Source organism: Pararge aegeria, chromosome 25 (genome assembly GCF_905163445.1).
Source record: "Pararge aegeria chromosome 25, ilParAegt1.1, whole genome shotgun sequence".
Lineage (NCBI taxonomy): Eukaryota > Metazoa > Arthropoda > Insecta > Lepidoptera > Nymphalidae > Pararge > Pararge aegeria.
The window spans coordinates 9,505,895-9,521,249 of NC_053204.1; the positions used below are offsets into that span (position 1 = coordinate 9,505,895).

Genomic DNA, 15,355 nt, shown 5'->3' on the forward strand with positions numbered 1-15,355 from the left:
TGCTGTAGCAGTGGTTTTGTGATAACTGCTACAGCGCTGATTTTCAGGCGACCTGTCGACATCCCGGACCGGCCAAGAACTGGTATTTTGGTGGCAAGTGTATGTCTCTGTGTCTACTAAATAATATGGTTAACATCTTTCTGTCACTATGCAAAGCGTTACTAAGGCTTGCTCCAAGATATAAGACTTCCCAATTCCTCTCGTCGTCTCAAAATCACTTTTCGACATAACATTACTTAATATAAAATGGAGTACGTTTCGCATTTAATTACTGCAAGCTTTTAAAACAATGTTTAACGCTGGCACAGCGTACATGGCGACCTAGAAAACAATATACAGCTGAGTCGGCTGGATTCATACCTATCTACTATTAATATAAGTGTTATATTATTTAGTTGGTTTGTTTGTTAATCCATTTGTACATAGCAGAGTAAGTTTTTTAATAAGAAGTTATTTTTATAAGATTCTTCATAATGAACCCAGGGCGATTACCCTCGTAGCAAGAGTAGCAATTGCTAGGGCCCCGCGCGAAAGAGGTCCCCGTATTTTTTAATATCACTCATCTCTGCCTGACTGACTGACTGACTGACGTCTGACAGACACGACACAAACACACGCACACGCGAACGCCCACGCACACAGACATCGCCTACAGTTTTTTACTACACTATTATTTTTTGGACGGCCGATTGGCTGAGTCCATGGCCGTGGGTTCGATTCCCACAACTGGAAAATGTTTGTGTGATGAGCATGAATGTTTTTCAGTATCTGGGTGTTTAAATGTTTATTATAAGTATTAATGTATATTATTCATAAAAATATTAATCAGTTATCTACCCATAACACAAGCTACGCTTAATTTGGGGCTAGATGGCGATGTGTGCGTTGTATATATTTATTTATTTATTTATTTTATTAATTCAAAAACTGTCCCCGTTGAACCCAGGTTCTCAGCAACAGTAGTAAAAATTGTCAGACCAAGCGAATGACTCTCCTAATGGTAAATTGAAAACCACCGCCGAGCTACAATACGCAGGGCATGCAAGGAACTCGTCCTGCAACACGCAGGTCGTGTCCAGTGTCGTAGTACTATGGAGGGTAGAGGTAAGGAGAGTCATCTTATATGGGAGAAAAGTTGAACAAGTGTCCAGTTGTATGCGCTAAATAACAGTTCAAAAATTCTCCACAATGGCGCTGGTGGATGCACAGGGTATGGTATGAATGTAGCAATCGTAGATGAATTGAAGTATGCCGAGTTAAAAAATTTAATGTTATTTTCGACTAAAGTAGTTAATTATTGAGAATTTCAACAACTTACGTTGTACAAGATATTGTGGTAAATATAACCTTACTTCCTTGTTTATTTTTCAAGCCTACTCTAACAATATTTATATTTGGCGCTTCTTTTAAGAGTTACCTTGATGCAAATGTGGCGCCATCCTAATTTAATACATTTTAAAGACACTTTTTCATATACACAGATGATCCTCCTTACCTCTACCCTCCATACGTAGTACATAACAAAATTGTAACCTGCAGATAGCAAATACGTAGTGTATTTAAGATACGTTTATACGTATTGAGGCATCGTAACGGAACGTTGTATCGTTTAGCGGCGCGCCGCCGAAGCCTCCTATCGCTTATCAGCCTAGACTACATAAAATTCAGAAATTATTAATTTTGACGGCCGATTGGCGCAGTTTGCAACAACCCTGCTTTCTGAGTCCAAGGCCGTGGGTTCGATTCCCACTATGGGAAAATGTTTGTGTGATGAGCATGAATGTTTTTCAGTGTCTGGGTGTTTATATGTATATTATAAGTATTTATGTGTATTATTCATAAAAATATTCATCAGTTATCTTTGTACCCATATCACAAGCTAAGCTTACTTTAGGGCTAGATGGCGATGTGTGTATTGTCGTAGTATATTTATGTATTTATTTATTTAGTAGTACGGTTAGCCCTTGACAAACTCACCTGATGATGCATTAACGTAGCGGGCTTCCCTGTTGGGGGTCATCTGATCAGTTTTTAAACGGCATAGACTACAGCAAATTCAGAAATTATCTATTAATTCACAAACTGTCCCCTTTGAACCCAGGGCCTCCCAGTTCTAAACCACGAACTCAAAGTCAAAGTCAAAAATATCTTTATTCAAGTAGGCCCATAGGTGGCACTTTTGATGCGTAGATAAGAATTACACGGTAGTGAGATGATGGCGAATGGCGATAACCACAGTCGTAAACTTAAAACTAAAGCTACGAGGGTTCCAAACGCGTCCTGGTCTAAGAAGAAGCCCACAACAAACTTAGCCGGGTGTTTTTTTTTGTTATCACCATCTCACAATGTCATTTAAAATTATTAGAAGAGCAATCTGGTTAGAGCAATAATTCACACCCAAACTTTTTTATCCATTACGTAGTCCTGTATACTATAATAGGAATTTTCTATAAGCTTACATTTAAAACAAACTGCGAACTTTTTAAGAGACATCTCAAAGATGTCAATAGGCGGAGCACAAGGATTCCAGGATGCTGGAGTGCCGACCCCGCACCGGTAAACGCAGCGTTGTTACGAGTAGACCCCAGAGAGACGATTGGCAATGGGCATGGACGGACAAGCGGTGGAATTTGGAGTAAGTGATGATAAGATGGTAACAGCGTATGGCAGTTAAATTTAAACAACACACCTAATCGGTTTCCGCATCGCCCGTAGCCTCCCACCAGACCAGAGACAATTCAGTAATTTTAAATTCCCAAATTGGGACCTCCGACTAGGCCAGGGGGGTTGTCAAAACGGTTGATACGATTATTAAGACTAAGTATACAGTGTTAAATACAGAATAAGGAACATATGGAACCTATATAATTTTTTTTATAAATAAATAACTATTTTCTGTAATTGTTTTCTTCGCCATTGGTTGCCTGGAAGAAATCGCTATGAAGCGATGAGGCTGCCAAATTGTATACCTTATTTTGTTATACTTTTCTCTTTTTATGTACTTTTTGTCGTGTGCATAAAATCATTCAAATAAAAAATACATATACTACGACAATACAAACATCGCCGTCTAGCCACAAAGCAAGTCTGGCTTGTGTTATGGGTACTAAGATGACTGATGAATATTTTTATGAATCTTATTCATAAATACTTGTAATATACAGATAAACACCCAGACACTGACAAACATCCATGTTCATCACACAAACATTTTCCAGTTGTGGGAATCGAACCTCGGCCTTGGACTCAGACAGGGTCGCTGCCCACTGCGCCAACCGCCTATCACATATTATCGTATCGTTGTCATATTATTTGGATATTATATCCACTTGTACGCCAATGCTCTGAGACATGATAAAACTGTGGGAAAAGGTAAATTTCTGACTGAAACAGATTCTACCTAAATTCAGTAGTTGCTCTTTTCCAACATCAACATTTACAATCATTTTTCTATCTTGCGGGAGATGAGAGCGAAGCTGGCTGCTTCCAACCTACCTTGTCATTAAGAAATTCATCAAATGTATAGTAACCTCGCTGTATTAGATGTGTTTTTACACATTTTTTTAAATGTATGTATTGGTAGGTCCAGAATTTCCTTAGGAATCATGTTGTAAAAGCGTATACTCAACCCCACAAAGGAGTTCTGCACCTTTCGCAGGCGATATGCAGATATCACTAATTTATGTCAGTTTCGGTCGGGAGTCAGGAGTGTTCCTACTTCTTAGCTATGTGTGACGAAGATCAGTCCAAGATGGCCGCCAAAACGTAATGGCGAATTAAATATATATTTTTACAACTCCCTAAATCTGGGTATCAAATCTAATGCCTTGACTAGTAGAGTAATATACACTTTATTGGAAGGCAATAATTTAGTGTGAGAGGAGTGTTATTTTACAGTTGTATTTATTTTTAATCCATAAACGAACTTGATTGTACCTATATCTTATTATGTTGTTATAAATTTAACGCTTGCCATTTAATCTTTTTATTAGTGATCAGTGTTTTTAACGTTTATCCTTTTATTTATTTTTTACTTTAGCAATACCTAAATAACAGCTGGTAACTTCAGAGCTGGTAATGTCAAAAAAGCTTCGGCATTAGGGATGTGGATACTGAGAAAAATAATCGAACTTATTGAAATTGAAGTAGCGATATATCGATACATTGGTGAAATTTTCGAAAACGTTTTTAATAAACATTAGTGTTAATAAGTTTAAAAAATATAGTTTTGTTTTTTTTACTAGTCTTAAATAATTACAGCTGTTTCATTAGTTGGAGATATTACTTAAGTATTTGATTCGTCTGTCGAGATATCGATATAATAAATCGCAAAAATATCGATTTATTGTTTATATTTTGCTGTGAGCCAAGCCAAAGCTTGGCGGCAGCCGACACTTTGAGTTTGGGCTGTGAGCTTTGAATTGCATCCCATTATTTATTTTCGTTTTTATTTGTTATTCGATCTTAGTTTAGCACTTGTTTCAACTTTCAACGTAGAGTTTTGTGCTTGTGCATTTTCCTTTCAGTGTAAAAGTGAACATTATAAATCGATAAATAAGTAATGGTGAGTTGAAGTCGAAATTAAATTAAAGAATCTTTACAGATTCTACTACTGAACTCAATTATCTAAACTTAGGTATATGAGTCTGTAAAGAAACGCAGATCAATTAAATAAAAGCGTAAACCTAATAATCTGAACTGGAAAACCGTTATTTTATCATGCATGATTCTTATATCGCGCCTAAGTAGATTTACGTCAATTTGCAGGAAAATGACTATAAAAAAATATCTAGACAACCTCGCATGAAAAAATTAAGATAACAGCTACTAAGCTTAGCTAGATATCTACATATAACTGCATAAAAACTGATATAATGCGCCAAAGATTGAAATTTCTTAAAGAATCATATTTTCATGGTAAAACTGTTGGAACTGAATTGGAAGGCATGAAAAAAGTATGTAGTATTTACTGCAATTCAGTAATCTAGTCGTATGTCTTATTTTCAGGACCCTGTATCTAAAGTACCACGCAAGAGAACTGCCAACTATACTGCTGAAGAGAAATCATTATTAATACAATTGATGAAGAAAAGACCATTTCTCAAGTCCAAATTAACAGATGGAAAATCAATCGCTCGCAAGAAAATGGAGTGGGAAATAGTAACCAGGGAATTTAATCGTCACTCGCACATTTACAAGGTATTCAGGTAATACTCCGAAGTCGCCCAGTTCCCTGCGCTAATCAGACTCAGGCAACGCAGTGGTGGCAATACTTTTTTTTTAGTATTAACGGAATTACGGTCCAAGCAGATGGCCCACCTGACGGTTTATGGAAAACCATCCATATAAATGGGTCAACACTTTGCAGGACATGCCAGGAACGAGCACAACCCATGCCTATAAACCTGAGGAGTAGGTGTTGGAAAGGTAATGTGCCTGGAATTACACAGGCAAACAGCCTTCAGACTGGAGTAAAGCATTGTAACAAAGCAGTAGAAATAAGCATGGCGGTAAAACTTACCAGATACGCTCTGTCACTAAAAACTGTTCTACTAAAATACTCTTGTACATACATCCCTTACTTAAAGTAATTGTAAATAATAATAATAACCTGTTCAGAGAAAAAATAACAACTATTTTTAATGTAACATTTCCATTAAAACTAATAAAAGCTAGTTTAGGGAGTCTAGAACTAGGAAATTCTTGACCTACCAATGCATACATTTAAAAAATGTGTAAAAACGCATCTAGTACAGCGAGGTTACTATACATTTGATGAATTCCTCAATGACAAGGTAGAATGGAAGCAGCCAGCCTCACTCTCATCTCCCGCAAGATAGCAAAATGATTGTAAATGTTGATGTTGGAAAAGAGCAACTACTGAGTTTCTTGCCGGCTCTTCTCGGTAGAATCTGCTTACCGAACCGGTGGTAGAGTCACACAAACATGCATACTTGACGTTTCAAAAGTGCTTATAAAGTAGGCCTACTTGAAATAAATGAATTTGAATTTGAATTTATCAAATGGATTTGTCTAAGTATAGAGTCCGGAATAGAGAGAATACAAACACAAAAACGACAACTAGTTGCAAGAATCATAGACATTCGGTTATATGAGTTACCTAGTCAAAATCGATTGGTGCATTGTAAACGTAGGCGTAGAAATCTTTTAAGATTAGGTGTTATTTACTTACAATCCACTGAGTTTCTTGCTGGCTCTTCTCGGTGGTAGAGTCACTACAAACAGACTGACTTGATGTTTCAAAAGTGCTTTTGAACTGGGCCCACTTGAAATAAATAAATATAGTACGACATTACACACATCGACATCCAGCCCCAAAGAAGGCGTAGCTCGTGTTATGGGTACTAATATGACTGATGAATATTTTTATGAATAATATACAGAAATACTTATAATATACTGATAAACACCCATACACTGAAAAACATTCATGTTCATCACACAAACATTTTCCAGTTGTGGGAATCGAACCCACGGCCTTGGACTCAGAAACAGGGTTGCTGCCCACTGCACCACTCGGCCCTCAAAAAATAAATGAATAAATGAATTTTGAATTTTAGGTCGTTAGTGAAAACGCGCTTTATTCCACCAGTGCCAAAGCGACTGTAGCGACAACTAGTAGGAAACCTTTATGAATATGCCAATAATTTATGTTATAGCGTGACACTCTTGCTTTAAAACGGGCATGGGAAAACATGTCGAGAAGGTCAAGAGCTCCGCGTCGTAATTTACCAAGAACAGACATAGGGGATTCCAATACTGCACCAACACCAGACATTGGAACCAAGGTGGAAGAGGTAACAAATATTTATTACTAGTTGTGGATAATGTTGATATGTTTAAAATGTCGTGTTTCATATAAGCTTAATTTTTATAATTTTTATTAGTGTTTTTACCTACACTTGGTATACTACATTTATCTATTTTATGTATGTTAATGCATATAAAAATTTTCGGAACGGACAGGATTTGAACCTGCGATGCTCTCTGGCACTCGCGGCACTGAGCGCTTTCTCCAATTAAGCTACGGCTCTCCTACCTTCGATGCCGAAATTAGTATATGCCTTTCACATCAGTCTTATAGCAACTGTAGCGTCATCTAGTAGGAAACGTTGCAGTTTCGATCTACTTTTTCAAAGGTCCATATTGAAATCCGAATCCGAAAATTTTTATATGCATTTTAAACATATAAAAAAAAACAAGGTTAATCCTTTATTATTTAAAATGCACAAGTGTATTTGTTTGCCCTTTATTTTTTATATTATTTACGGCATAGAGTTAGTTATAAAGGCGATCTAGTTAGGTCTAGTTATTTATCAGGGTATGCATACAGCAGGAAGATTGCATCTAATGGCCAAAATCCCCCACCTATACGAGTTATATATAAATTTTAGGGTAAGCAGTGCTTTTGTGTATCTATGAAGTGCACGCCACTGTCTTTATATAATGATAATATAATGCTTTTTTATTGATGCTAGTGCTTTTGTGTATGTATGAAGTGCACGCCACTGTCTAAGAGTTATGCTTATTTTTCCATATCATGCTTATTTTTATTGATGATAGGTAACAATTAAGAATAGGTTTAATATGGTTTTATTTTTTTATTTATACTCTTTATTATTAAGAAATTAAAAGAAAGTAGACCTTTCAAGTACATAGTAGGACACAAAAGGCTGCCTTACCGCTAAGTAGCGATATCTGCCAGGCAACCTTAGGATTAGGAAAACTAAAAAGAAAAGAAAAAGGTGTGTACACGATTAAAATATACATACGAATAACTACATACTAATACATACAAACAATACTGATAATAAATTAAAAAAATAATTACACCAAATAAAAAAAAGTTACACCAAATCTAAGGATTATACATAGATTTGGTGTAACTTTTTCTTGTTTTTTCACATACAAGCGCTCTCCCCTCCCTCTAAAGGGGGTATACCCAAACTAAAAACCACCACGGCATGTCCCTCTTGTTGGCTTTGTTAGATGCCCGCGGAACCCATTGAATACCTCCCGTGGCGTGCATACAGGGTATGCACAGGGTATGCAGATGATATAAAATGAAGAAAATCTCCAGTTCTCCAGCTAAGTTTTTGACAACTCTTACTGGAGATTTTCTTCATTTTATATCATCTGCATACCTTGTGCATACCCCGTATGCACAAGGTATGCAGATGTACTGTATACCTCCCGAACGAAGTGACGATGCAGCCTAAGGTGGAATGCGTTTGCCTAGAAGATGCCTATTCACTCGTGAAACTTACTTAGGCATTGCCTTGATAAACGGTCACAAGCCGTGTCTTATGTAATTCAAATTCAAAATTCATTTATTTCAAGTAGGCCTAATACTCGAAATAAATGAAAACTTTTGAAACGTCAAGTCTGTCTGTTTGTAGTGATTTGTAGTATGGTGAAACGCCAAATAATTCAGTCAAAATATTTGATGTCCATTTTTTTAGTAGTTTATCTGTCTTCTTTTTTTTCAAATTTCTTAACATTGCTTAAAAAATATATATAAAACACTATTAAAAATTTAAAAGAAAAAACATCCACCGTCCGCTTGCGGGGCTTTTGAATGCCCAAGTAACCGGCGGTCAGGGCTCAAGAGTGAGGACTCAACGTTATTATTAAACTCTTTATTTGTATACCACAACATTAACATATACAAAATATAATAAAACAGAAACATATAGAAAGAAGTAGGATGCAAAAGGCGGCCTTATCGCTTAATAGCGATCTCTGCCAGCCAACCATTGAATTTGGATTTTTGTTTATATATGTTTTCTTTATGTTTAAAGGTCGCTCCAGTTTTCTGTGACATTAAAGACATGTATGACAGCGATGGTTCCTCACATAGTTTAAGCCAAAAACCTACCTTCGTGGTGTCCCAACCATATTGCTATAAAGAGGTGGTAAAAGGTTAGTTTTTTTTTTTTTTTTTATTACACTCATCATCACCCATTACCGGCCCACTACAGTGAACGGGTATCCTCAAAGAAAGAGAAGGGTTTAGGCCCACCACGCTGGTCAAGAGCGGATTGGTGGACTCCACTTTTGAGAACATTATGGAGAACTCTTCAGCATGGGTTTTTTTCACGGTTGGAGCAAGTGATATTTAAATGGCTTCAAACGCACATAACTTAGTCAAAATCAACTATTTCTTCATTCAAATAGGCACATAGATGGCACTTTTGATGCGTACATTACATGTGAATGACATAGAAGTGAGTTCATGGAGATAACTAAATTCGTCAACTTAAAACTAAAGCTACGAGGGTTCCAAACGCGCCCTGGTCTAAGAAAAAGCCCACAACAAACTTGGCCGGTTGTTTTTTTTTTGTTATCACCATCTCTCATTGTCACTTAAAACTATTAAAGAAGCAACCTGGTTAGAGCAATAATTTACACCCAAGCATTTTTATCGTTGACGTGTTCCTCAATACTATAATAGGACTTTTCTATAAGCTTACGTTTAATACAACCTTTGAACTTTTTCAGAGACATTTCCAAGATATCAACTGGTAGTTTATTGTAAAATTGTATACAATTTCCTTTGAACTAATAACTTATTTTATGAACAGTATATTGCACTGCAAGTTTATTTTTCTTCTAATGTTCAAATAATTGCATTCACATTTTCTCTTAAATTTAGTTATATTTTTGTGATCGTACATAAAATTTTCAAATATGTATTGGCTAAAAACTGTCATCTTTAAATTTATCTCTCAATGACTATCTCGGACCCATTTTATAGATTGCACGAACAGCCCTCTTCTGCAGCACGAAAACAGTGCCAATATCAGCAGCATTACCCCATAGTGAAATTCCATATGACATAATGCTGTGAAAGTAGCTAAAATAGATCTTAGAAAAGAGGTGCGAGTATACGAGACGAAATATATGATACTTGGATGAAAGGCACTTGTGACCTGTATGACAACCCTATTGAACATAAAAAACCGACACGCGCATAGTACCTACGCGACTAATTTTGCATGTGATGTTACGGCTGTATATGATGACATTAATAGCGTTTCGGTTTCCCAGATAAGTCTCAGAGACAGTAAATAATATACCTCTCAATCATCAAATTCAAATTCAAACCTTTATTTTCGTGATTAAAGGTTAACAAATTTGATCTTATAATAAAACATAACAAGTTCCGTTCTACAATCTGCCATTCTATGGCATGCCAATTATAATAACACCTTCAGTAAACTGACAATATCAGAAAAATAAGGTATCAAACTGTGAAATTAAATAACATGTCAACTTAAAATCAAATAATATAAAGTAAAACAACATGTAAACCTAGAAACACAATTAGTTACACCTTTAGTTTTAGATATTCGTCTACTGAATAATTCATCTGATTCGACATCTGAAGTAATATTTCGGTTTTACACATAGGTCGCAGCTTAATAAAATAATTATTTTTCTTTTCAGATACACCGGACATACACAAAGATGGTAAACAGCAGAGTTCAACTTTTCCACTAGCACTGCGTTCTGATCACACAGAAAAAGAGAATCGGGAGAGTTCTCTGAACTCATTTCCACAAAAACCATTGAACTTTGTGAGACAAGAAGCATTAATGCCGAGTATTGAGAGTGAAGAAAAAATTAAAATGCAAATTTGGAAAACACAGGTAATGCATATTGACAGCCGATCGCGCAGTTTTCAGCGACCCTACTTTCTGAGCCATTAAATGTTTTTCAGTGTCTGGGTGTTTATATGTATATTATAAGTATTTATGTATATTATTCATAAAAATATTGTAGTCATCTTAGTACCCGTAACACAAGCTACGCTTACTTTGGGGCTAGATGGCGATGTGTGCGTTGTCGTAGTATATAAATTATACAATTAAAAAAAAACTGCCATACCCCCCCCTAACAGGTTAGCCCGTTACCTACTTAGACGGCATCATCACTTACCACCAGGTGAGATTGCAACCTACGGTTTACTTGTAGCAGAATAAAAATAATTATGTAAACAAATAATTCCAATTAGAAAACATGTAATAATAATTACAAACAAACATTTTTTTTTGTTTGGCAACTATGATCTACACTATAATATAACCGACTAATTATAAATAAACTTAATCTAAAAATCATACATGAGATATTAATATCAAACATACAAAAAGTTACAAATTAGAATTTCTGCCTCCAGGCAGCCGTACATGGAGTTTAGAGTTATATAAAGCTTGTAAATTGGAGAGTCGAATTAATATTTACAAAAAAAAAAATTGGTTGCCTGTAAAGTCGGTATACGGGCGAAAGTTTTACGTGACAACGACTTTGAGTGGTAAAATAATTTTAATGTGAATATTCATTCGTATAGTAGGAAGAAGGATGAAATAATAGTAACAATTTAAAACATTTATTTATACAAAGAATTATATTTAAAACATTAATTTATACAAAGAATCTCGCACTGAATTTCATATTAACAAAATTTTATTTTTACCTTTACACATACATACGTATTTATATACAAATATACATACAATAACTTGCAATACATTTGCGTACAATGAAACAGCGTTTACTACAAAGGGACGCGTGCCTTTCACTTTTTATATCTGTCTCTCTCGCTCTTAGGCGGGCGCGTGCCTCTCACTCGCTCTCATTGAAAGCGCATAACGTGAGCGGAGCGTAACGCAGTTTCTTGAAGTGTCACCCGGCAAACCAATTTATAAGACGTTGTCACGTCAAAATACATAATACACCAGCAAATAAAAATAAACAAGATATATATGTTTTTAACCCACAGAACAAGAATATGAGCATATACTCTTTTTTTTGGTTCATTTTTATTCCGCTACAAGTTAACACTAGGTTGCAATCTACCTGCATGCCTGAGTGTTCTTCATAATGTTCTCAAAGGCGTGTGAACTCCACCAATCCGCACTGGGCCAGCGTGGTGGATTATGGCCTGAACCCTTCTCATTGTAGAAGGAGTACAGTGCCTAAGTGCTTTTGAATGAATGAATGAATGAATGAAATACACTTTATTGTACACCAAATAAAAAAACAACATTAGAAAAAAAAAGGAGAAATGGTACAATAGCCGGCCTTATCGCTTAAAACCGATCTCTACCATATACTGCCTTTGATAGGTCTTTTTATTTTTTACAGTTGGAGACAGCACAGTCTAATAAAAGGCGGGCAGAATATGAAGAAGAGACGAGCAAAATCCGCTTGGAAATAGAATTGGAGTCAGCGCAATGTCATAAAAGGGCAGCTGAAAACGAAGAAGAGGCAAGCAAAATCCGCTTAGAAAAAGCTAAGCTAGATTTAGAAACGCTCAAATTCAAATTAGGTTTAAAAAATCTAGGTTTCTAAATCTATCGTGGCCATTGATTGAAAGTTGACGGTGTCAAACACTGATGCAGTTTTATCAATGTTTTTCTAACCACATATAATTTTTTTTGAAAGAAAGATTGTTCTATACATATTTCTGGCTCCAGCCTTATATAACAATAAGGACAACAGAAGCTAAAAACCTGAAAATTCTAAAGACGATGAATGAAGTGAGTTATCAAAGCGTCTTGCCCTAGTGAATCAGAATCCAATAACATTTTGAGCACACAACAGTGTTGTTGTTAGCAATAACAAACCAATAACAATACATGTTTTCTTACTATGGGCCTCATAAGAAGGCTGAGACACTCAGCAGACGATGGAGAGCGCTATGTTGGGAGTATCTCTACGTGATGAAATCAGGAATGCATCCGTAGAAGAACCAGATTTACCGACATAGCTCAACGAGACGCTAAGCTGAAGTAGAAATGGGCACATAGCTCGGAGAACCGATGGACGATGGGGTTCTAAGGTGCTAGAATGGTGACCCCGCAGCGTTGGTCGGCACCCAACGAGGTGGACAGACATAATCAAACGAGTCGCTGGAAACAAGCGGCCCAGGTCCGTGGATTTTGGAACTCTCTACAAAAGACCTATGTCCAGCAGTGGACTTTCAGTGGACAATTGATTGAACATAAATAATGTCGGAAACAAATAAGCTGCGCAAACAAAGAAGAGCATTTTGATCAATACCTACACCTAATTTACGGTAATGTTAAAAGAAGATTAAAAAGTGTCTAGATTAAAGGAGGCTACGTCCAAGGTATACTGATGTTTAACAATCGGCGATCTAAAAATCAAACTGAGATACTGACTGAAACAAACAATCAATACAAAACTCGGAATCAATTAAAAGACATGCAGAGAGAAATGCAGCGGGACGTGACCTTATAACAAAAGATGTTCCAAAATAATTTCCAAGAAAGGCAAGGCTACTCTTACCAAAGAGAAAGTGTGAACTCTTAATAATACTGACACACCATTCAATGAAATTACTTAAATATCGTATTAACCAACAATTTAACTAACGATTCTTTCAAAATTATTGAAGAAACTCCATTTCTTAGAGTGCACACACTTCGAGATGTAAGCAACATAAATACACAACTTTCCACTGTCAAACAGGTAAATAACTGTGTGTACCTGTGGAAGAGTCGAATAATGCATGAAGAGAAGTCCATAGTCTTTCTGGGCTTTGAATAAGCCTTTGACTGTGTTTGGCATGAATACCTACGTAATAAAGACGTACGTACCACGCATCTACTGCTTATAATAAAAATAAAGCCTTACCTATCCGAGCGACTATCTAAAGTCCAGATAATATATGTCACACCTAAATTCTACGCAACAATACTGGCGTCGTCCAAGGTATAAGGACCCGTCTTTTACACGATATACAGTAGAGAATTTGTCAAAACAGCCGCGTTCGCTGAATATACTGCAAATCTGACTAACAAGAAAGACCCAGCACTGGCCAGAAAACTCTAAATAGTATAAGATAATTGGCGCGTAATGCGAAATTCACTTTTACTTCGCGACAAAAAAACTTTTCCCTCAGGTAGAAGATACTAAGCATCCTCAAAACTTAGCTATTTATAATTTATATTATAATTCAACAGTATAAAAACAGTACTGGACCGGCCCTAACATTATTGTTATACAGTATTGACATCAAATTAAAGAGTAATACTAAAACCTATCTGGATTTACGGAATACAACTTTGGGGATGTTTCAGTGATAAAGTAAAATTGACAGTATTCCATGTTTCGTAAATATAAAACAACTAAATCCACAAAAAATTAATAAATGTTACAGAAAAGTAATAAAGTAAAGAAACGCTTGGAAATGCAAAACAAAGTTTGAGAATCACTCAAGCTACTTTGCTTCCAAAGTATTACAGCAAGCCTGATAATAATGGACTTAAAATAAAAGACTAAAAGTAAAGAGTTATTTAAGATATTGGAAGAGAAGATTTTTCTTTATGTTTGAGACACTCTACTAATGGCGGAACCTAAGATAACAGATCTGCTTAAAGATATGACTGACCGCAGAACACCTAATAAATATAGACCTGGTAATTGTATAGTATATTATAATAAACTTCGAAATTATATAGACATATTCAGAATGAATGAGTTCAAAGTTTATATTAAACTTAAAATCCTTCTATATATATAAAAGAAAGTCCCGTTAGTTACACTATTTATAACTCAAGAACGGCTGTACCGATATGGCTGAAAATTGGTGGGTGGGTAGCTTAGAACCAGGAGACGGACATAGGATACTGTTTATCCCGTTCGACAGTCCTTATATATATATCTATATTCTACATCTATAAAACAAAGTCGTGTTAGTTCCACCATTTATAACTTGAGAACGGATGGACCGATTTTCATTATTTTTGATTTCTTTGATTCCTGTTAATCCGGAATAGGAGAATAAGTATTGAAATACAATATTTTTTTAAATTTAAAATCAAAACAATTATCTAGCCGTTCATTACTAACAAAACACAACTGACAGCGCACGTCAAGTTGTCTATACCTAATCGTAAAACTGTTGATGTGACCTATAGAGAGGTTCCGGAGTAAGATGATTTTACGTATTCTACTTTATAAAGACATTGAGATGTAAAATATATTAAGGCGAAATGAAATTCGCGGCGATAGCTAGTTTAATGTAAAGGATTACATAGCGATAAAACAGGTTTAATACGAACTGCAGTAATTCGCTTGCTCTTATTGAGTCTTGCGTGATGGAACTAAAATAGCCAGCTACATTATGAACTTCTTCTTAGCTTCAAACCATTATTGTTTTACTATACAAATTTTACTATATTGAATAGAAACAGGTATTACTTTGCGGATTTCCATGATATAGAATGAATATTACGCTCAAGCTGGTATAATCCGCAAAAAGCAGGAAAATCTGTACAGTGTTATTTACTATTTGTTAAAT

At 35.7% G+C, this 15,355-nt stretch overlaps 1 protein-coding gene across 1 annotated transcript; it reads left to right on the forward strand.

The window, feature by feature from the left end:
• The first annotated feature begins 4,404 nt into the window (after nucleotides 1–4,404).
• On the forward strand, nucleotides 4,405–8,948 carry LOC120634765. Its single transcript, XM_039905541.1, has 4 exons — nucleotides 4,405–4,564; nucleotides 5,008–5,199; nucleotides 6,681–6,818; nucleotides 8,823–8,948. Exons 1-4 carry the CDS (start codon nucleotides 4,562–4,564, stop codon nucleotides 8,946–8,948), a joined length of 459 nt encoding a protein of 152 aa, XP_039761475.1. The 5' UTR covers nucleotides 4,405–4,561.
• Nucleotides 8,949–15,355: the final 6,407 nt, after the last annotated feature.